The 23,075-nt window shown below is 40.9% G+C and overlaps 1 protein-coding gene across 1 annotated transcript in view; it reads left to right on the forward strand.

Moving 5' to 3' along the window:
- Positions 1-23,075, forward strand: part of sugt1 (SGT1 homolog, MIS12 kinetochore complex assembly cochaperone) — a 77,567-nt gene that overhangs the window by 30,639 nt on the left and 23,853 nt on the right. The window contains exons 8-10 of the mRNA XM_078402746.1: positions 3,834-3,868; positions 14,750-14,846; positions 17,786-17,893. Of these exons, the coding sequence (XP_078258872.1) occupies positions 3,834-3,868; positions 14,750-14,846; positions 17,786-17,893 (240 nt within the window). The remainder of the gene's footprint in view (positions 1-3,833; positions 3,869-14,749; positions 14,847-17,785; positions 17,894-23,075) is intronic.

Here is a 23,075-nt window from a genome sequence, read left to right on the forward strand (position 1 = left end):
ACACCTGTGGAAGTTCACGAGTATATTCATTGGCATACCGAATCTCCTCAATCTTCTGCTATAACCAAAGTCCATTATAAATAGGTCCGTAATACCGAGGGTTTGCTGTATAGTCCTCAATAATCAAACAAAGATTTTATGGATGTTGGAGTATTAGTGTTGGAGTAACTCAGCAGTTCAAGCAGCATCTCTGGAGAGCACAGGTGACGTTTCGCGGTTGGGACCCTTCTTCAGTCTGATAGTGGTTGGGGGGGGGGGTAGGCCTTGGTAGACCAAGCGTAAATGTTCAGTGAAATGGTCGACGAATCTACGCTTGGTTTCACTGATGTACTGGAGGCCACATAGGAACGCTGGATACTGTGGATGAGGTTAGATGAGCTTCTCGTGAATCTCTCCCACTGGGAAGGATTGCAGGAGTCCTTGGATGGACCTCATCACAATTTTCCAACTCTTCAATCCTTTAGTCTCTTACTTTAATCTCTAGGCTTTTGTGCAACCATCAGCCGAGTCCAATCATCTGCCCATGATTCTTACCTGTGGCCACCTATTACCTGAAAGTCTTTGTTGAGCCTCTCTTCCCTTCCAGATTTGTCTTCACCCCACCATCCTCATCATCACTCTGAAGAAGGTTCCCAACTCAAAACGTAGCCTATCCATGTTCTCCAGAGATGCTGCCGAACCCACTGAGTTACTCCAGCACCTTGACCCTTTTTTGGAAATCAGCTTCTGCAGTTCCTTATTTCTTCAAACATTTAATGGCATTGTTTAAAAGAAAATTGAGATGTTGATTTTTGCAATCACTTTTGCGCTAAACTCGCATCTTGGCAAATTCCAATATGCATAAATATCAAACTACCAGCAAAAATGAAGATTTACTGAAAAATGCAGCTCAGGCTAGCATATTATTAAAAGGTATTAAATAAGGTATTAAAAGGTATTGAAAGGGCCAAAGACACCCATAGGCAACGGGTGGAAGACCACTTCAACACCACGGACACCAGAAGCATGTGGCAGGGTGTCAGGGACATCACTGGCTACAAGAGCTGCCCTGCCTGCCCCCACAGCGATATGGCACTGACCAACGAGCTTAACACCTTCTTTGCCCGCTTTGAAACTGGCAAAACCACCTTGAGTGAAAGAACCCCAGCCGAGGCGGTGGGACAGGTCTTGCAACTGAGCACACAGGAGGTACAACGCGCTCTGCAAAGGGTCAACCCACGCAAGGCTGCAGGACCGGATGGAGTTCAAGGAAGGGTACTGAAGGACTGTGCTGAACAGCTGGCTGAGGTATTCACCAGGATCTTTAACCTGTCATTATCTCTGGCTACGGTCCCCAAGTGCCTGAAGTCGGCTATCATAGTTCCGGTGCCGAAAAAAGCAAAGATCTCCAACCTGAACGACTACCGCCCGGTTGCCCTAACGCCGATAGTCATGAAGTGCTTTGAGAGGCTGGTCCTCTCACACATCAAATCCAGCATCCCTGACTCACTGGACCCACATCAATTTGCATACAGGGCAAATAGATCCACAGAGGACGCCATCTCTCTGGCTCTTCACACTGTCCTGACTCACCTAGAGAGACAGGGCACGTACGTGAGGATGCTATTCATATACTATAGCTCCGCCTTCAACACGGTCATCCCTACCAAGCTCATCCAGCTAGGCCTTAGCTCGTCATTATGTGACTGGATCCTGGACTTCCTGCTGGAACGACCGCAGGCAGTGAGAATGGGCCCGCACCTGTCCTCCACTATCACCCTGAGTACCGGCACACCACAGGGCTGTGTTCTGAGCCCCATGCTCTACTCCCTCTTCACACACGGCTGTGTTCCTGCATTCGACACCAACACCATTGTCAAGTTTGCAGATGACACAACGGTGATCGGGCTGATCACCAACGGGGATGAAACAAACTATAGAGCGGAGTTGCAGAACCTGGCGGACTGGTGCTCGGATAACAACCTGTCCCTAAATACCACCAAGACCAAGGAGCTGATCATCAACTTCCGTAGGTCACATAACGGGGAATATGCCCCGATCTCTATCAACGGGGACAGTGTGGAGAGAGTGTCCAGCTTCAAGTTTCTGGGCACTCACATTTCGGAGGACCTAACATGGTCCAATAACACTGCTGCGCTGGTCAAGAAGGCACAACAAAGACTGTTCTACTTAAGAACACTGAAAAAGTCTGGTCTACCCCAACAGCTGCTGACGACCTACTACCGATGCACCATAGAGAGCATCCTAACGCATGGCATCCCTGTGTGGTACCTCAGCTGCACGGAGGCAGAAAGGAAAGCTCTACAGCGGGTAGTCCATAGAGCTCAGAGGGCCATCGAAACACAGCTACCAGACTTGGAGGGCATCTACAACACACGATGCCTCAGAAAAGCCACCAGCATCCACAAAGACTCTTCACACCCCTGCAACAGTCTGTTCGAACTCCTTCCATCGGGCAGACGATACAAGGCCTTCTACGCCCGCACCTCCAGACTCAGGAACAGCTTCATCCCCAGGGCCATAGCTGCTATGAACCGGTCCTGCTGAGCCGGATGGCCACAACGCATAGATCAACTTGCACTTTACCCTGTCCAAAACTGTTACAACTGTTTCGTTTCGTTGGGTTGCTGCTGTCTAAATTACTTAAATTATTGCATCTTATGGGAGGCGCATTCCCAATCTCGTTGTACCCCTGGGTACAATGACAATAAAGATATATTGTATTGTATATATGGCTGGTCTCTAATGTGGCAGAGGCTTTTTATGGGTAAACCTCCAAAATCAGCAAGTAGATTTATCAACCACCAAAAAGTCCCATAATTAGAATTGTCTAAATGCTCTTAAATTTTCAGGATGCTGTTCCTATTAATCCCCAATACGTCTTTAGATATCACAAGGTATGATAATGCATTTTCCAATAAAATCTCGTGGTGTGAAGGGGAGTGCAGGAACTGGTACACCAGTTAGTTTTTAGGAACACAAGGTTATCAGAGTTTTACTGTGTCTTGCCGAGTCAACATGTGACAAAATCATATCAGTCTTGCACTTTCTAATGTAAGAACGTTTCTAAGCAGTTTTGCTAGTGGGAACGGTCACACACTTAAATATTTTCCATCTCAGCAATTATATTATTCCTCCAATTCCTGTTGTAGAATATGAACAGGCTAATTTTAGCTGTATTTTCTTGCATCTCAGTTTTCAACAAATATATTTTTTTTAATTCTCCCTCCTTGTACTGCATTACAAATCACTGTTTCAGTTCTTGCTATAGAATCTTCCATGTGGTCCTCAAATGATCATTGCTCAAACAAATTCAGAAATAATGTTCTCTTCTTCCTCGTGCTTCCTTTATATTGCAATTTACGTTTGTGGTAACTGTACTATGATTGAGATGGACATCTATTTTTTATGTGCGATGCATTATGTTCTGAATAAAGAGATTTTGCTAGTAACTCCACAGAATGTTTGTATTTTTGTAAGCACAGGTTTTGGTGCATAGCTATTATTCAAATTTAAATGATATGAATTTGAAATATGTGCATTATTTGAATTTAATTGCCCTGAGGGAAAGTTGATGTATCTTATTAATTAATGTTTTCCACTATGAACATTAACTATTTTGTCAAACAATAATAAAAACCATAGAAGCATCCTAGAACTGAACTAATAGGAGAAAGCAAAACAATTCCGGCTCTAATAGGTATATCATTATATGTCTTTGGCACAGAATTTTAGTAAAATGTTCTTACAAGTTAATTGTGTTTCTTGAGTGTATTTTATGTGTGTTTATTTTTTTCTCTCTTGCAACACTTTGGACGGCCTTTGGAAAATAGACACACAAACATCAGATGACAACACACCAAATAAAGTAAGTAAGCCAAAAAAAATTATTTAACCAAATGAACTATTTCACCAGTGTGTGACGTAAATACTTCCATTGAGTTAGTGCTTAAAGTATTAATCATAGTGTTTATAAAATCATAAATATTTTGACAAATATGGCTTGATTTTCATACATTTGATTAAGTCTGCTTTTGACAAAGTAGCAAATTTAGTACAGTTGTGAATTGCTGTGACTAAATTTTTGATTGTATCATTGTTGTTTATCATCTATTTCATTCCAGAATTTCATTATTTCAAGCTAATGATTTAGCTCTGGAATTGCACTCAACCTATTGATCATCATTTAATGCCTTGCTCCATTCTTTATCAGTTATTCCTGCCAGCCCATGAGATGAAACCTTGAAACAGTATGATATTGTGGCAGAATCTACATTTTCTGTTTCCTACTTAATGTGTTACCTGCACAAAAAGCCAGTCACTGTTGCTCGAGGTACAATATTCTTCTCTTCTCACACAATCCTCCACACCTTTTCCCCCTCTTTTTTTGTCCTTCTGTCCCTTTCCCTAGGATTTTGAATTTCTCAATTAGAACACATTTTCAGTAGGCCCTCATCCATCTGGGTGAGGCAGAAGAAGCCTTACCTATACTAACAACACCCTTCCATAATCGATCAGTTATATTTGAAGTATAATATTGGGATCTTGGAGGCAAATTGGAATGTAACCATGAACATCATGCGTTATCAGCTCTGATATGTATTCTATATTTTCCTACTGGTGAGTGTGACAACTGTGCCATCATTGGGGTGTTTATCTCTATGATGCAAGTGACAATGGAATATATAGGGAAAAATAAGTTGTGAAATATTAATGTACTGAAAATATTAACTGATTATTAAACAATGAGTTAAAAAGAATGTAGATGTATTGTTCATATTCTAATGAAAAGTTTACAACAAGATATTTTTTCCCCATTATTTCTGATAACTAAATTTCTTTTTTCAGCGCTTTCTACATTTTGTATGTTCCCTTGACATGCACTTCCAGACTTTTGCGTCTTCCTTTGCTCTTGTATTTGCTCTTCCTTTGCTTCATCTTCTTGATCTGTAATCTTTCATGCATTCCCTTGCATTCAACCTTGTTTACCAGTTTGTCATTTTTCAATCACTTGCAGTCATACAAGATCATGAAGGGCATGAACAAAGTGAACGTTTTATATAGTATGAAGTGAATATTTATCTAGTATGGAAAAGGACTCTTCAGTCCAACGTGTCCATTCCGATCAAGTTGGCATTCTGGGTTAGTTCCATTTGCCTGCATTTGGCCCAATTGGTGGCTTTCATGTTCAGCTCTCCTTTCATGACTTAGTCCCTATTCCTTTTTTTTTTTCAGTTGTGAAGTCACTTACGTTTTTGAAGTTTCATATTTAAATTTATTGTCTCGTAGAGATTATAATTGGGTAAAATACATAAAACATTTTTCTTAAACTGAAAATTTTGGTCTTGAACAGTTGAAAGGAACAAAATTATCATTCTGAAAACAAGAAACTGCAGATGCTAAAATGTTGAGCACAAAATAAAAGGCTGGAGGCACAGGGACGTCAGGTAGTATCTGTGGAGGGAATGGACAGGCAAGTGTTCTGGTAAGGACCTTCCTTGAGAGTATGAAGAAGGGTCCTGACCCAAAGTGTCATCTGTCCTTCCCTGCACAGGTACACCCTGACCCGCTGAGTTCCTGCAGTCTTGTGTTTTTTGCTCAAGTTGATTATTCTGCTGCATTTGCTGCCTCTTGCAGGTTGATGGAGCTGTTTCGCTTTCTGTCCATGATGCTTGTAACTAACCCAATGTGGGAAAACTTGCTGAGAGAAATAGAAATGCAAACCCTATTACAGTGAAATGATTGTTATAATTGTTTACATTTCCTTATTGCCAGGTTTAACTTAAATAGCATCCCTCTTTAATAGCATTCCCACTGAGGGAAACACAGTGGCACAGCAGTAGAGTTTCTGCCTTGCAGTGCCAGAGTCCAGGGTTCGATCCAGACTACGGCTGCTGCCTGTACCTACGTTCTCCCTGTGACTGTAGGTTTTCACCGGGTGCTCCAATTTCCTCCCACATTCCGAAGACATACAGGATTGTAGGACGGAACTGCAGATGCTGGTTTAAACCGAAGATAGGCACAAAGTACTGGAGTAACTCAGCGGAACAGGCAGCGTCTCTGGAGATAAGGAATGGGTGACTTTTCGGGTCTCGAAATTTTTAAAGTATGAGATTTTGAAAACATAGATGTGATGTAAGGTGAACATGTGTGTGAGAATCCATAATTAGGCAGTGAAGTTTGAGAAAGGGATTGAAGATGCATAGTAGTGGAGGAGAGAGAATGTGTTAATATAAGTGAGCGAGATTACGACAGTATTTTTTAAAAATGTATCTGGGCATGGATGACCAGGAACCAAAGTAAGGTTGTTGTGTTAAAAAAACAAGTGCTGGAGGGAGCATCTGTGGCAAGAATGGACAGATGATATTTTGTGATTGGACACACCTTCAGACAGTTCATAAGAGAAAGCTGTCTGGATGACTAGCACTGCAGCAAAAGCAAAAGTGACAGTTTGAGGAGTAGGTGGGCTAAAGTGCAGTCTCACTTCATTGTAAGTGGAATCTCATTTTATTGTCTTTAGGGCGCAAGACATTTGTCATACTTCAAAAGAATATTTATCATAAAATAGAATGCAGAGGTTAAAAATAGCCCAATTAAGGCTGGACAGGGTAATGTACAGTGTTAGAAGTTAAGGCTTATCTAAAACATTGCATGTCAGGTCAAAAACACGGTGCTGGAGTAACTCAACGGGTCAGGGGGAGGTGAGAAATAGGTGCACGTCCAGGTGGGGCATTGGGTAGAGGGGGTGGGGGGGTGGGAATGGGGGGCAGTTGGTAGTTCAAATTGGAGAGTTCATTGTTCATACCATTGGGTTGTCGGCTACCGAAGTGGAATACAAGGTCTTCCAGTTTGTGTGTGGCCTCACTCTAGCAGGCTTCTTCATTCCTGGGTATTCAAGTTGCCGAACCAGGCCTTGATGCAACCAGTCCATATGCTCTCTACTGTACACCTGTAGAAGTTCAACAGAATCCTCACATACTGAATCTTTATAATCTTCTCAGGAAGTAGAGGTGTTGATGTGCTTTATAATTGGATCGATGTTCTGGGTCCAGGAAAGATCTTCAGAAATATGCACGTCTAGGAATTTGAAGCTTTTGACTCTCCACATTTGTCCCTTCGTTATAGACAGGTTTATGGTCCTCATCCTTCCTCTTCCAAAGTCCACAATCAGTTCCTTGGTCTTACTGACATTGAGGGCTAGGTTGTTGTGCTGGCACCATTTGGTCAGTCGATCAATCTCGTTTCTATACTCTGACTCATCACCATCTGTAATTCGTCGACAACAACGGTGGTGTCGTCGGTGCACTTGAGGATGGAGTTCGCACTCTGTGTGGCTACACGGTCATGAGTATAAAGTGAGTGGAGCAGGGGGCTGAGCTCACTGCTTGAGATGCTCCCGTACTGATTGTCATTGAGGAAGAAATGCTTTTGCCAATTTGGACAGACTGTGGTCTGTTGATGATGAAGTCGAGGATCCATTTGCAGAGAGATGCGCAGTTCCATGAGCTTGGTAACTGGCTTGGAGGGGATGATGGTATTGACAGCCTGATGTATGTGTTTTTATTAATTTTTGAATGGTAAGAGGAGTTCAAATGGTTAGCAACTGGGAAGTCCAGTATGCTTTGGCAGACTGAGCGCAAATGTTTGGCAAAACTTGTCAAGTAATTTGATAGCATGGAGACAGTATAGACAATTTGACAAGTGATAGAAATTGGTGCAGTTGGCAGTGACCAAGTGCTTCAATGTAACTAATGGGAATCATGTAGGTGAAGGAAAGGAGGCACCAGGAGTTTGTTCTTACTGAGCATGGATCGATAGCGATTAGTCAAGTGGGAAGATACTTTGTTTTAGCTAAATATATATATATATATATATATATCTGTATTTAAACTCCACGAATAAGCACTAAATAACTAGACGTAAGAAGGATGCGTAGCTAACTGAGTACAAAAGGCAGCAAAATAAATGTATTTAAATTCACGTTGGCAGAATATGGGAGTTGGGAGTATTTATTGTTGAATGAAAACTTGAGTGTTATTTAAGCATGGGACTGAAGGAAATGTGCACAGATTTGAAATCATATTTGGTGATGTTTAGAAAAGAAAGAAAATTGTGGATGGGTTAGGAATTGTTAGATCAATGTGTTGAAGAAATCTTCTCTTTAAGAGGTGAGGGAACTTTCAAAAGATATAATGTCTGAAGGAAATGACTAACTCGTAATTCTCAGCAAGCAATAAACTGGGGGAAATATTAAGGGCCAGGGGCAGATCCTTTGAGTTGGGAGAAGACAATAAGCCAAATGGTTTGAAGTTTTGCATGAATGACCGTGAGGAAAGTGAGGAAAGTGAGAAGCGAGTTAGCAGAATAACTGTTGTGAAAATTAGAACAACCCAAAGTCAAAGGAATTTAATGAGTTAGATGATAGTAAAAAGATCTTAAAGCTACAAGTTCCCTCTGGCATGTAATTAGTCCACGAGAACCTGATGTAAAATGTCCAAATGTAGCTTCTGGTATGCTGACATTTGCATGATCTTTGAGAGTGATGGGGCATATTTCAGAGGGAATAATGTTTAGTACATCAAAGTTGTAAGTGAAGGAAAATGCTTGAATGAACTAATAAATGTTGGGGAGGTTTGGTGAATGGGGGCAGAAGAGAGGAAGCAGGAAAATCACTCCTGTAACTGCAGTAGTTTGAAGAGAATGTGCTTGCAGCAGGACAGAGAAGGGAGGTGGTGGTTAGTGGTAATAGAGATGGAATCCATAGATTACTAAGTTGCAACCTGCAATGGGAATTAATATAACTGGGTTTTTAAATTGTGGAAGCTTGGAGAAAAGAGGTTGGGAAATCTAAGGATGAGAGAAATATGGTTGAGAGACTCTGGGTATCAGATCAAAGTTGCTTGGTCATTGTATGGCTGAGATTTCTATTTTGATTACTTCAACTGTATTCTCACAAAAGCAAAAATTAGCAATATTGTGTGAATTTTATGAGTGTATATATATATATATATATATAAAATTCAACTGAACTAGTTTTTCTCCGCTAAAATGCAGATTTTAAATGTTTAATTTACATCAGTATTGTAATTTGTCTTGCAACTCGTTAGCATGAAAACATTAAAACAAACTATTCATGTGATTTATAAACCTATCACATTTTATGAACACCATTCAGTAAAGGAAGCTTAAAGGAAGCTTAAATCCCTTGTGATAAGAATGTCAATTTTTGTAGACTGAAGTTAAATGAACAAGTGCTTTGGAAACAGTATTGTAAGATCGATATCTTCATTGTAAAGTAAATTGTGGGCATTAAAGTAAAATCTGCAAGGGTCTAAGTAAAATTCCTACATTTGGATGTCGAAGTACTGTAAAATACCTTTAAAAATAAAATAAAAATTGTAAATGCTTGAAATACTCAATATCCTGGGCAGCATATCTGAAAGATAAAATGTGAATATTTAAGAGACCTTTTTGAGCTGAAAATAACCATGTAAATTTGCAGGGAAGGTAAGAGAGGGCTATATCGCTATAGTATTCCAGCGATACTCCAGTTATCGCTGGAGTACTATAACTGATGCAGACATAGTTACCTGATAGTCATTGTGTGAATGGGAGCAATTAGAAGGTGAGAACATCGACAAAAGAACTGCAGAAATGTTGGAGATAAGCCCTTAATTTCCAGAGTAAAAAAAAGGAAAGAATAAGCAAGCTGAGCTAATATTGAGGATGGATATACTTAGAACAGTGCAACGGTACTTTGTCCAACCATGTGTTTGCAACCATGGTACCAATTCATTGCCACAGACGGCAGTGGAGGCCAAATCTTTGGGTATGTTTAAAGCAGAGATTGACAGGTACTTGATTAATAAAGGTGTTAAAAGTTATAGGGAGAAGGCGAGAGAATAGGTTTGAGAGGAAAAGATAGATCAACCATGATTGAATGGTAGAGTACACTCGATGGGCCGAATGGCCTACTTCTATGACATGAACATGACATTCCAGCAAAAACAGCCCAGTTTGTCCAACCTCCTCAAACCTAATATCCTCCAATCCAGGTAACATCCTGCTGAGCCTTTTCTGCACCCTCTCAAATTTCCCTATCCATCCTGTAATGTGGTGACCAGAACTGCACACAATACTAAAAAAAAATGTGGCTTAACTAGAGTTTTATGCAGCTGGGATGTGACTTGCCAGCTGTTATATTCATTGCCCAAATTGATGAAGGTAAGAATGCTATTCATCACCTTTACCAGCCTATTCACTTGTGTGGCCACTTTCAGGGAGCTATGGCCTTGTATCTCAAGATCTCTCTACATTACTGAGGGTCCTGCCATTTATTATATACCATGTATGCCCTCATGCACACAGTAACCGTTAGCTAAAATTATTGAATAAATTTGAGTCCTGAAGTCAGCAATCTGCCCAGATGGAACAGTCTACAACTTAAGAAGTTAGCGTTCTTCAACTTGAGGTAAGTTCATTTCTTCGACTAACCAGCAACCCAGTAGGAAAGAACTGCAGATGCTGGTTTAAGAGTGGCCTCTATTTGCTGAGAGCTAGCAAATTATGATGTGTAGGAAAATAACTGCAGATGCTGGTACAAATCGAAGGTATCACAAAAAGCTGGAGTAACTCAGCGGGTCAGGCAGCATCTCAGGAGAGAAGGAATGGGTGACGTTTCGGGTCGAGACCCTTCTTCAGTCTGTAGAAGGGTCTCGACCCGAAACTTCACCCATTCCTTCTCTCCAGAGATGCTGCCAGTCCCGCTGAGTTACTCCAGCATTTTGTGTCTACCGCCCATCTGTAGTGTTAGCTCAGCTTGGTTTTTTTTCTCTGAGTAGAACACATGCCCAGCCTGACCTGCAACTCCTGCATTTTTTTGCCAAAGTTCTTGTCTATCATATATATATATATCATATATATACACAGCCGGAAACAAGCCTTTTCGGCCCTCCAAGTCCGTGCCGCCCAGTGATCCCCGTACTGTTTATGTTCTTGCCCTCTGACTTGTTCCCATTCCTTCACAGACCAGACACCCTTATTTACAACTTATCCTATGGTCATCCTAGTTTTATCAGAACTGAGACACTCCTATCACCAACCCCTTTCCAACTTTGATAGCTTTTATCTCCATTTCATATCTGACAGTCTCTGACTTGCAGTGTTGACCGTTACTCTTCCCATAAATCTAGCCTGACCTGGGTATTTCCCACCTTTTTGTATGGAAATTGCCGTAGCTATGAATTATCTGCATCTTTTCAATGTGTCAACATCCACACAGTGATAAATAATTAATTGTTCTTTTGCCCTGTGAGTAAAATTGCAACATAAATATGTACCTGCGTTGTTTAGATGATTGGGCATGCATTGTTCTGTGTTATGCAAAATATCTGTCTGCTGGACCTTTGGTTGTAACTTGACTGTCTTTTGGAAGGTAGCTTTTCTAATCATTTTTTTCTTCTGGGGCTTAGAAAAAAATCAGCCTTATAGAAAAAGTTCCTGGTAATCTTTCAAAGTCATAGAGTCATACAGCATGGAAACAGGCCTTTCAGCCCAACTTGTCCATGCCAACTAAGATGCCCCCGATACACCATTCCCTCCTGCCCGTGTTTGGGGCCAACTTACCTAAGCCAACCAAAATGCCCCATCTACACCAATCCCACCTGGCTGCATTAAGCCCATATCCCTGTAAACCATTCCTATCCATATACCTGTCCAAATGTCTTTTTAATGTTGTTATATTACTTGTGCCAACTACCTCCATATACCTACCACTCTCTGTGTGAAAAATCTGCCACTCAGTTTCCCATTAAATCTTTCCCCTCTCATCTTAAATCTCTGTCCTCTGGTTCTTGAATACCCTATTCAGGGTAAAAGACTGCATCTACCCTATCTATTCCCCTCATGATCTTATACACTTCTATAAGATCACCCCTCTTCCTTCTGTGCTCCAGGAAAAATGTCCTAGCCTGTCCTCTCCCTATAGCTCAGGCCCTCAAGTGTTGGCAACATTTTCTTGTAAATCTTCTCTGCATTCGTTCCAGCTTAACAATATATTTTCTATAGTAATGATCAAAACTGAAGGCCTCACCAACATCATGAATAATTTTAACATAACCTCCCAACTTCTATACTCAATATCCTATCTGATGAAGGCCAATGTGCCAAAAACCTTCTTGACCACCCTATCGACCTGTGACGCAACTTTCAAGGAACTATGCCTTACATTTCTAGATCCCTCAGCTCTGCAACACTCCCCAGAACCCTGCCATTCACTGTGAAGGGCCTGCAATGCTTTTACTTCCCAAAATGCACCACCTTGCACGTATCTGCATTAAACTCCATTAACCATTCCGCAGTCCACTTGCCTAACTGATCAAGATCCTGTTGTCATTTTTGATAATGTTAATGTTGAAGAGCAGGATCACAAAATATCCTGCTGTGGAAATATACATCATGGAAACAGACCCATTAGCCCAAATTGTCTGTGCCGATCCAAACCTTTCCTATTTATGGACCCATCCAAATGTCTTTTAAATGTTGTAATTATACCTGCCACGAATCTTCCTCTAGCAGCTTATTCCGATATGCACTGTTCTCACAATGGAAAAAGTTGACCTTCAGGCTGTAATAAATATTTCCCCTCTCACCATGGTCCCTTGAGTTTTGGGCACTCCTACCCTGAGGAGCTAAGTGCATGGACTCCTAGGTCCCTTTGTTCTACATCATTACCTTGGGTCCTATTGTGCACTTGTGAAATTCCTACCATAGTTTCACTTCCCAAAATGTTGTAATTTAGTTTAGTGTAGTTCAGAGATACAGCATTGAAATGGGCCCTTCGGCTCACTGAATCAACGCCTATCAACAATCACCCCGCACTAGTTCAATGTTATCCCAGTTTTGCGACTTGCACATTAGGGGTGATTTTCGGAGCGAAGTAACCTACAAACTGCACGTCATTGGAATGTGGGAGGAAACCAGACTACCTGGAGAAAACCCACGCGGTCACAGGAAGAATGTACAAACTCTTTTCTTAAACTGATGAAAACAGATACTACATTTAATCCTGGACAAAAACCAAAATCATGGATAATCTTAACTGACCAGAACACCATCAATTTTAGAGTCATCCGCAAATTTACGTACTATGCCACCCACATTCTTATCCAAATGGTTAATATAAATAATGAACGACAGAGGAGCCGACACCAATGCTTGTGGCACTCCACTTGTTTCAGACCTACAAACTGAAAAACATCTCTCTACCACCACCCACTCTGACCTTCAAGCGAGTTTTTATGTCTCCGGAATTCACTGTGAATGATGTGTAAGTTCATACAGGCATACCTTCTTAAATAGCACTGTAGTTTGCAAGGGTAATCATTGGTTTCTCTTTATAAAAGTTAGTGTGACTGTATCGCTCTTTGGTTTCTTCAAAATTTCTTTGTCAAGTTAAATGTTTTTCACAGAGTAAATTGAATTTTCAGTTGTGTAGAATTATCGTTTTTGTGGCTTTTTCATTGCTTTTTCATTTAATGTATTTTCTGTTTTGGACGTTTAAAAAAAAAAGGTTGAGTGGCGTTTATTAATGCCAAAGTAAATAAGCTTGTGTTATCTATTCCATAACGCTTAATATCATGCTCTGGCAATACTTTGTGTCCTATGTTCTGGTACGTGCATGTCATCAACAACAGCCAATGTGAACAGTCTGAAGAACGTTCCCATCTGGAAATATCACCTATGCATGTTTTACAGAGAATGCTGCTTGACCGGCTGAGTTACTCCAGCACTTCGATAATTTTTGGAAACCTGCTCCCACAGTTCCTTGTGTCAACCAATATGAACTTTCCTGTTCCGTTGATACAAATTTTCTTTCAAATGACATTCACATTTTAGCAGATTTTGTAAATGGGTATATTTGCAACAAACCAAAACTCTTGGTTATGCTGCATTTGGCTTGGGCCCATTATTTTATGTGTAGACTTAATTTAATTTTAAATAGATTTGCTGCTTCATAAAAATATAATTAGTCACACTTATAACTAATTTTATAGAACTGAGATGACAATAAGCACTTAATAATTCAATATATCAGTCTGAAAAATTAAAATGGTTTCTGATAAATGAATGATTATTTACGATTAATCCATATTTATTGCACACAGAAATCCACAATACACCTGTTTGAACAGAAATTGGCTGCTCTGAACACAGGGTTTTGATCCATGAGAATTTTTTAATGTTCTGTGGCAAAAGAAAGGGTTCATTATTATTGCCACTGCCCTCCATTGCTTTGCAACTGGCAGCCTCCAACTCTGCATTTGCAACTTAAAACATTTTATCTACTTTAATTTAAATCGTCTACATGTGGAATAATCCCTTAATAATATTGAAGCATTTCAACTTCAAAACTGATAGCATTCTGTCAAAAAAATTGAAGGAATTTGAAATGTTTCTAACAAATTCGGCAATTACAGCATAGAAGCAATAATATATTGTGACTATACTTTAAATTATTTTCTGAAACACTGAAGAAAAGTATCATCAATTGCTGCTTCCATGTTGCTTGTTAAAAGTGTTTGACATTACCAATTAAACAATGCTTTGGAAAAATTAAACTGTCATACTTTGTTTGCTGGTGTTGCACCTACATGCAGGCAAAGATTTGAAATATAAATTAGTTAGCTATATTCATTCCTCTAACTGTTAAGTAACAATGTTATTAATTAAATATTCAATTTTATTTTAGACATGATTGGTACCAGACAGATTCTCATATTATTATCACAATAATGATCAAAAATGCAAACAAGGATGATGTGAAGGTTGAATTTGCTGAAAAAAGCGTAAGTATCATTTATCATGTAACAATGAAGCACTATATTTCTATCTTCACTGTGACTAATAAACACACATGAACTAAAAACTCATTTTTTACCACTGGTTATTCTCCAGCATTGCCACAGCAGTATTTGGAGAGTGAAAATAAATTCCTGAAAATGCAAGGTCAATTTTGGGTTGTTCTCGTTCCTATGATTGTTGTGTACCCATTTTCTCATGAACGATGTAAAATAATGCCAATGCAAAATTCTTATTTGTTGATGTGTCTTGATCAAAACCTAGAAAAATCTGTTCTCCAGATTGACATGTCACACTTTGCTCACTCAAAAATGTCATGCAACAGAAAGGTACATAATTATCTGAACATTCACTTGAAAAGATGTTGAGTGAAAGTGAGAGAGAAATTGCTAACCTTATATGCACAGAAGATGATATTTAAGAAGTGTTAATTTTACCCTATTCTGTGCGCCTGTTTCCCCACCCACATTCCTTCCATCCCCATGTTGATTTTGGCAATGCCAGTTTCCCCCCATTGATTCTCTTTGCTTTATCGCTTTTCTTCTAACCTGTAATTATATGCTGGAATCCCAAAGAGCATTAATTTGTTGTATTATTCTTGGTTCTGAGTTCCGGGCACACAATCTGAAGACATCAACTTTGCTACACACTTGTGTGGGCAGTGCAGCACAAATCTTGTCCTTCCAACTAAGCTCCTCATGTCCAGCTGGGGGGCAGTGAAATCATTCCTTTATTAATGTGAGAGTGGCAGCAGAGGCGGTGTTTACTCTGGGCTCCTGGCACAATGCACTGACAGTACCACATCTCTCTATGTAATACTGCGATAATTCCTTTTAGCACTGATTCCATTCGCCCCCTTTCCTGAATATGCATCATGAGCACCCAAGTGAGCTACCAATGTTCAAATAACAGTTCAGGTGGAAGCCTTCTGAGTCATTGTTATTGTGCAGTTTTATTATATGAATTCTCGTTACCGATGCTCCCTACTTTTTATACTCATGGCACTGCATATTTCTCCATTTCAAAATTCTGTCCATCAATCTTTAAAAGATTACTTATTAAATTGATTCAATGACCCTTTACATTCAACTTTTGTTTTTGTTCTGATTTATCATCAGACTTTTTATTTTGCACTACAGGTAATTTGAAAGTCTTGACTATTCGTGGTTTAAGACACCACCATGGGATTTAGATAATTTTAACATAGTTAATCACATTTTGAAATTTTTAACATGCTCATATCAAATATGGTGATCATAAAGATGTTAGATCGTCATAAAAATCCATCCAGTTTCTTAACGTTCATTATAAAGGAAATTTGCCACCCTTTTCTGATCCATTTGTGATTTTTTTTTTTCCTCTATTACAAATCTCAAATTGTGGTGTACATAGGCAAATAAATAAATGGTGGGTCTTTGTCCCAAACATTATGGAGGGCACTGTATATAGTGTATTGTATTATTCAGCCAGTGTGCCCGACAGTTCACGACTGTACCCAGTAATAGAGTAACCGTGTATCTTTGACATACCTAAAAGCGCAGTAGAGGTTCTTTTACCAGAGTACTGCAGCAGTTCAAGATGGTGGTTCACCATCACTCTTGAGCAACCTGGATTGATTGAATAAATGAAAAAGAATAGGTAGCTGAGGAAACCACCTGAAAAATCTGTGGCAAGTTACTCCAGGGCAACATATTTATCGTATGTTAAATTGTTCAAACTGTCCACCGTATGTTAAATTGTTCAAACTGTCCACCACACATTAATTTTTCACATCATTAACTATCATTATTTAAAAAGCAATTTAAAAGTAAGTTGGGCATCTATGTGGTATTTTCAGAAGAGCCAGAAAGATAGTTGTGCTATAAGTCTCAAGAATACATTTTTCTGTGTTAGAATTATTTCATAGGTTTGTACATCTACAGCAGCTAATCTGGAACATAAATAATGAGAAAATGATTTGCTATGAAGTGTGTCATTGGATTGAATGCCATTATAGTATTTGGAGCATTTGGAGATTTTGTCAATATGAAAATTTATATGGATAAAACGCTTCTCTGTTTTCCAAATTTTTTCCCAACTTTGGTATCCAACATTTCTCCAGATACATAGTCCCCAAAGAGGTGCCTGTGGTGCTCTGCTGTCCTAACCTACTTCATACATCAGCATCTGAAAAATCATAGTGAAACTCCTCCATCTATACTCAGCCAAATGTCTCTACTCTCGCTTCAGGTCATTGATTTGCAGGCTAACAGGCAAATGTAAAATTCAAAGCAGCTGCCTAAAACTTTCTTCAGTTGGCATCTCCATGTTTTATTTTTTATATTTTCTAATGATGGGGGAGGAGGCCATTCCGTCTGTCAAGTTTGTGCTGGCACTTAGAACAATATTTGCCACATTTATCTGTAATCTATTTTACCTTGTGTCCATTAACTGCCCAAGGGATAATTTACAGTCTCCAGTCAACCTAACAGCCAGCAGGATCATGTGATGTCGCAGTACACCAGAAGACGTGGGAGCCCACGTAGTGCAAATTCTGGAGAGGATTGGATTCAACTTGCATCGCTGCAGTTGTGAAGCACCTTCACTACTTGCTGCCCTTAGAGGTTATTTTTTTTGACAAAAAAATCAATCCATCTCTATCCAAATCAGTATCTTTCTTCATTCCTTAAATTGACTTAGGGACAGGTGAGGTGGAATCTTGGGGGGGGGGGGGGGGGTGAAGAAAGACATTTTTCATGGTGTCTTTTCATAAGTGCAGGAAAAGCCAATAAGAAACCCAATACTGATAGTTAATGATGCTTCCATGAAAGAGTTAACATGATGATATGAATGTTGCATATTTTGTGTAATTTACTTTCAAAGAGGGAGGTACAGGGTCAGCCTGCGTAATAAAATAAGTGGGTGATTTTTAATTAATTCTTTTTAGGTGAGTGCATCGGTGAAGTTTTCATCAGAAGATGAATATAGTTTGAAACTCCATCTCCAACATCCCGTTATAGCTCAGTGTTGTGCTGTCAAAGTGCTGGGAACAAAGGTATAGTCTAACAGAAATTGAATTCATAAGTTGCAATATTAATTTCAATATTATTAATTTTGAACTATTTTAAAGCTGTGTAATTTAGTAATGGTCCTGAAATTTTTTATACATAGCATCTGTTTTGAATTTGCCTAATTACAACTTTCCTGTACTTGTACATCATAATCATTTATGTCGCACTTTATAGATGGATGGATGCTTGTAGCTTTCCAGTTGATTCCTATTGAATAACTTTGAATATGGGAATGCTAATCTTAGTCCGTCAATATTATTTTCTAAACTGTAATCTAATCATAACTTGTACTGTGCAGTTTAAGTATTTGTTCCAGAATCTGGTGATCAGTTTAATACTTCCATTCAGTTTAATGTGTTTGCAATTAACTTGTATGTATAGATGTCATTTTTCATGCATTGCAGGTATTATCGGGCACAATAGCAGGTTACTAGTGGATTGTTGCAAATGCCTTCCCCAGGACAATTAGGAGTAGATAATATATTAACATTAACAGATCTATGAATGAAAAAAAATCCTTCAATGTTTACATGTTGAGCTCTACTAAGTGCCACGACCTTTAACAGAGCATAATTTATACAATACTGAACGACTTGGTGACATGACATTTTATTAATCCTTTTGCTTTTGGATTGAGGGCATCAGGCTTTCTGGTTTTAAATGCAGGAATAGAATGAATCTGTCCAAACAGATTGAGGGTCATACCGAGTGGAGAGTATTCCTTTGCTCCCGTAATGTATACCTTTTTAAGTGATGGAATGCTTTGGGATGACTGAAGGTGCATCACTCGCATAGGATACCCAGCTACTGACGTCTTGTTATTACAGTATTTGTTGTACTTATGTTTTCTGAGCATTTCGACTAGTATTCCTTTAAGTATATTTTACCCTGGTGCTTCATGCTTTTGAAGCAAACAAAAGAACACAAATTAGACCATTCTTCCTACCTATCCTATTCTCCATGATGTTTGGAAATCTCTCAGCTCTCTTTGTTGGGCTCCCAGAGATCATGTTCTCTGATATTCACAGCGGTTGGTTTCTTGCCTCGGATGATGTTCGTGCCATCTTTGCTTCCGTGGTTGCAGCCCTTGGAGTTGTCGTTTTGCTGGCTGCTGTTGTGATTCTTCACCGCTGATCACCAGAGCCGAGTTATCACTGCTATGGTTTGCTGATTGTTGGGGTGGGGAGTAATTATACCCCTGTTGTGGCCTTTCCGCATGTTGATCAATTTGATGGCAAGATGGTGAGCCATCGTAGCCACTTCAAATGATAATGATTTTGTGGGCTGTGAATCTAATTCTAGCAAACCATTGGATTAAACCTGATTTAATGAGAAGTGCAAAGGGGCATGTCAGGAAAAACATCAGGCATAAAAATGAAGGGGTGTTAGCCTACTGAAGCTGCAGTACAAGACACCATGCATACCAATCAGTTTAGACACAATACAGTAGGCATACATCAGTGATTGGCAGCCAAATTATCTGATTTAAGTTCTACAGTCCCATCCACATCTGGTCGTGATTGAGAAATTAAAGAACTAATGAGACAAAAGATTCCAAGAACATCTATCAGTGTGTAGGAAGGAACTGCAGATGCTGGTTTACATCGAAGATAGACATTAAAAGCTGGAGTGGGTCCATCAGTAGGTCAGGCAGTATCTCTGGAGAAAAGGATTTGGTGAGGTCGAGAGCATTCTTCCTTTTCTCCAGCAGTGATGGCAGGGCAGAGCATGGGAGTACTCAGGATAAGGATGAAGCATTTGCAACTATCTTCAGCGAAATATTCTGAGTAGGTGATCCCATGTGACTTCATTCCTGTGATCCCCACTATCAGCCAATTTGATTCATTACACCTGGTATCAAGAAACAGTTGAGAACATAGGATACAGTAAACACTTGGGGACTAAATTAAATCTTGGTACGAATACGTGCTCCAGAACTTGCTGCATCTCTAAGTAAACTAGTCTATCAAGTTCAGTAACTTTAGCTACGACCTAATTTCCATCATGGAACCTTTCCTTTTCAGAAATTCAGAACAAAGACGTACAGGTATGTAGGTTAATTGGCTGGGTAAATGTAAAAATTGTCCCTAGTGGGTGTAGGATAGTGTTAATGTACGGGGATCGTTGGGCGGCACGGACTTGGTGGGCCGAAAAGGCCTGTTTCCGGCTGTATATATATATGATATGATATGATATGATAACTGGTGATGTTTCAAGCATGCCTGGTTATTTATGTTCCTTCAACTATGACTTAAGAGTTCCCAAGGAGACCCTAACCAATGGGTCTATACTGTTATTATGGTTGTGATTGATGTAGCTGTGAATTGCTGAGATCATGATTTTTAAAATATTTGGTGTAATGCCCTTAAATGCCAAAATGTAACCCAATATCAATGAAGTGTAAAAACAAAACTTGAAAATACCTAATTCTGAAAGACTTTGTGCTGCAAACAGATTGAAGAATTGTTAAACCTACCCAATTGTTAAACCTACCCAAACTCCAGCAGATTTCTTGGCATTTCCAGGCATCTGACCACTTTAAAGATTTATATGGTATGCCAATGATCAGAGTTTCTTGCGTCGAAAATGCAGGATAACAGTTCAGAGGCAATGATTTTGTATGAACGTTTTTTACTGTGATTTTGAAATCTGTGTGATTAGTCATCAGCCGATATGTATATTCTTAGATTAATATATACTGATAATATCTGGTGGAGATTATTAAATTTTACTAAAACTAAAAACATTGATAACACTGGAAATTGTATCAATGAATTAAAATATCTTAATTTTATTGGAATAGAAGCTTGCATTGGGTGCACTTCAACAGTTTTAAAAAGCATAAGCTCTTAGTTCTTTTATTTTGCACCATTCTTTGGCAGTAAGTCACTTTTGTTCAGCTTGTACTTGCTTTAATTGCTCACTGACATTCCTTCACAAGTTTTCCCAGTCTTGTCGACTGTTCGTTGCTTGCACTCTTCTGTTCATGTGACATCTGCCTCGTTACTTTGTATCGAAAATATCTGGAATAACTTCCCTAACCATCAGTTTGCTCCTATTCTTGCTGTTGAAGTACAATGGTTAGAAGTGTATTTTGTTCAGTAGAACAGGTCTTCAGCCTTTCTGTTGGAATAGTAAACGGAGTCTTTGCTATGTCTTGTGTGGTGTTTTTTGAAGGCATATCAATACAATTCATGCTGGCTGAAATCTAGCATCAAATTGGGGGGCAGGGGAGTGGGAATGGGGGGGAGGAGAGTGGGAGTGGGGGGGGGGAGGAGAGTGGAAGTGGGGGAGGGGAGTGGGTGTGGGATAGGGAGTGGAGTGGGATAGGGAGGGATGGAGTGGGTGAGTGGTGGGGAGGAGGGGGGGTTATGGGGGATTGAGTGGAGGGGGTGAGGGTCCTAGACCAATACAGCAGAGGCTGTGCGTCCATGGCTCACTCTGGCTGCAGCGCTGGCACCATGGGGCCGAGGTGAGTGGCACCCTCTCCCCTTGCCTGTCCCCCTCTACGAGGAATAGGCCCAATGGGTCCACTTGGTCTTATATGTATATGTGTATGTGATGTGAGGTGTGTGTGTGTATATGTGATTGTGTGTGCGTATGTATATGTGATGTGTGTGCATGTGTGTATATGTGGTGTGTGCGTATGTATATGTGATTGTGTGTGTATATATATGTGATTGTGTGTGTATGTGATTGTGGGTGTGTATATATGTGATGTGTGTGTGGGTGTATATATGTGGTGTGATGTGTGTGTTTATATATATATATATGTGTGTGTGTGTGTATATCTCATCATGTATATGTGTATATATATATTTGTATATAGGTATGTATGTTCCCGAAATACAGCCAAGACGGTACACGATAGCGCAACAATTTTAGGCCCACCTTACTCACCATTGGCCTGAGGTGTGCTGGAGGAAATTTTGTTCAAATTGTTGTTATATCTTATGTTATTGACCTTTTTATACTTTAATTCGCTCCCACTTGCTGTGCCCGTTAGCCGCGCCTACGCAGTAATATCTCCGTTCCACTTCACAATGGGCACCAAACTGGTCCGCGTCTGCGCAGATGTGGCCTGTCGATCTAATACGTGTTGATCTTGCATCACAGCGGTAAATGGCTGCCGGATCCGCGCGTGCGCATTTGTGGGAGGGTTGCCAGGGAGGACCGCCGCCCGTCCAGGTGTGCCTGGTGCAGCGCGAACCTTCCTCCCGTGGTGCAGTGTGGCATCAGAGAGAAGGCCAAAGAAGATGGCCACCAGCAGGACAAACACACGCCAGCACCTTGCGGCTGCTGGCCGCCCGGGGCTGGGGTGAGTGCTCCTTATCACCTTTCCTCTCGCCCGTCCCTGGCCCACATCGGGGACCGACCGGGCCGCCGCGATGGCCGCACGGGGCCAGAGCGAGTGGCTCCCTCTTCCCTTTCCTCTCCACCCTCGTCAGCCCCCGGCCCCGGGGAGACTCCCCTACTGGCAACGGGTCCATGGGTCATCGGTTGGGGGAGAGTTGCTGGGCCCGCAGGAGAGGTTTGGTCCCAACGGGGGTTGCCAGGCCCACAGGAGAAGTTTGGACCCAATGGGCCCACGGGTCGTCAAGTATCCTTTAGACCAGCGGTCTCCAAACTATGGCCCGCGGGCCACATCCAGCCTGCCAAGAGATTTTATCCGACCTGTGGCAAACTCTTAGACAGCGGGGACTGGAGGCAGAAGCTGCCGGCGAAGGTTCACCGCAGAGCGGATTGCCACTGACCCAGAGCCGGGACAAGACGAGAGATCGCAGCGCCCCCTCGCAAACAACAAACCCCTCCTCACTGCCACTGCTGCTCACCCCGGGGAGAGAGAGGAGGGGGGGAAGAGAGTCGGGGTAGAGGGAGCAGCAGGTGGGAGCGGGAGCGCAAGGAGGGTGTCAGCGCGGGCAGCTCCCTCCCCTCCCCTCCCCTCCTCTCTCTATCTCTCTCTCTCTTCCCCCCCTCTGTCTCCCCCTCTCTCTCTCTCCCCCCCTCTCTCCTTGCGCCAGCGAGATCTGCGCCGCTGCTCCACTCTGAAACTTCCCTCCTCACCGCTGCCGCTCACCCCGGGGAGGCAGGGCTTCTGAACAACTACACTTGTGTTTGTTCTTATTTTGCTGCGTTAGAGGGAGATGGGGCCGGAGAGAGGATGGA

Source organism: Rhinoraja longicauda, chromosome 7, assembly GCF_053455715.1.
Source record: "Rhinoraja longicauda isolate Sanriku21f chromosome 7, sRhiLon1.1, whole genome shotgun sequence".
Classification (NCBI taxonomy): Eukaryota; Metazoa; Chordata; class Chondrichthyes; order Rajiformes; family Arhynchobatidae; genus Rhinoraja; species Rhinoraja longicauda.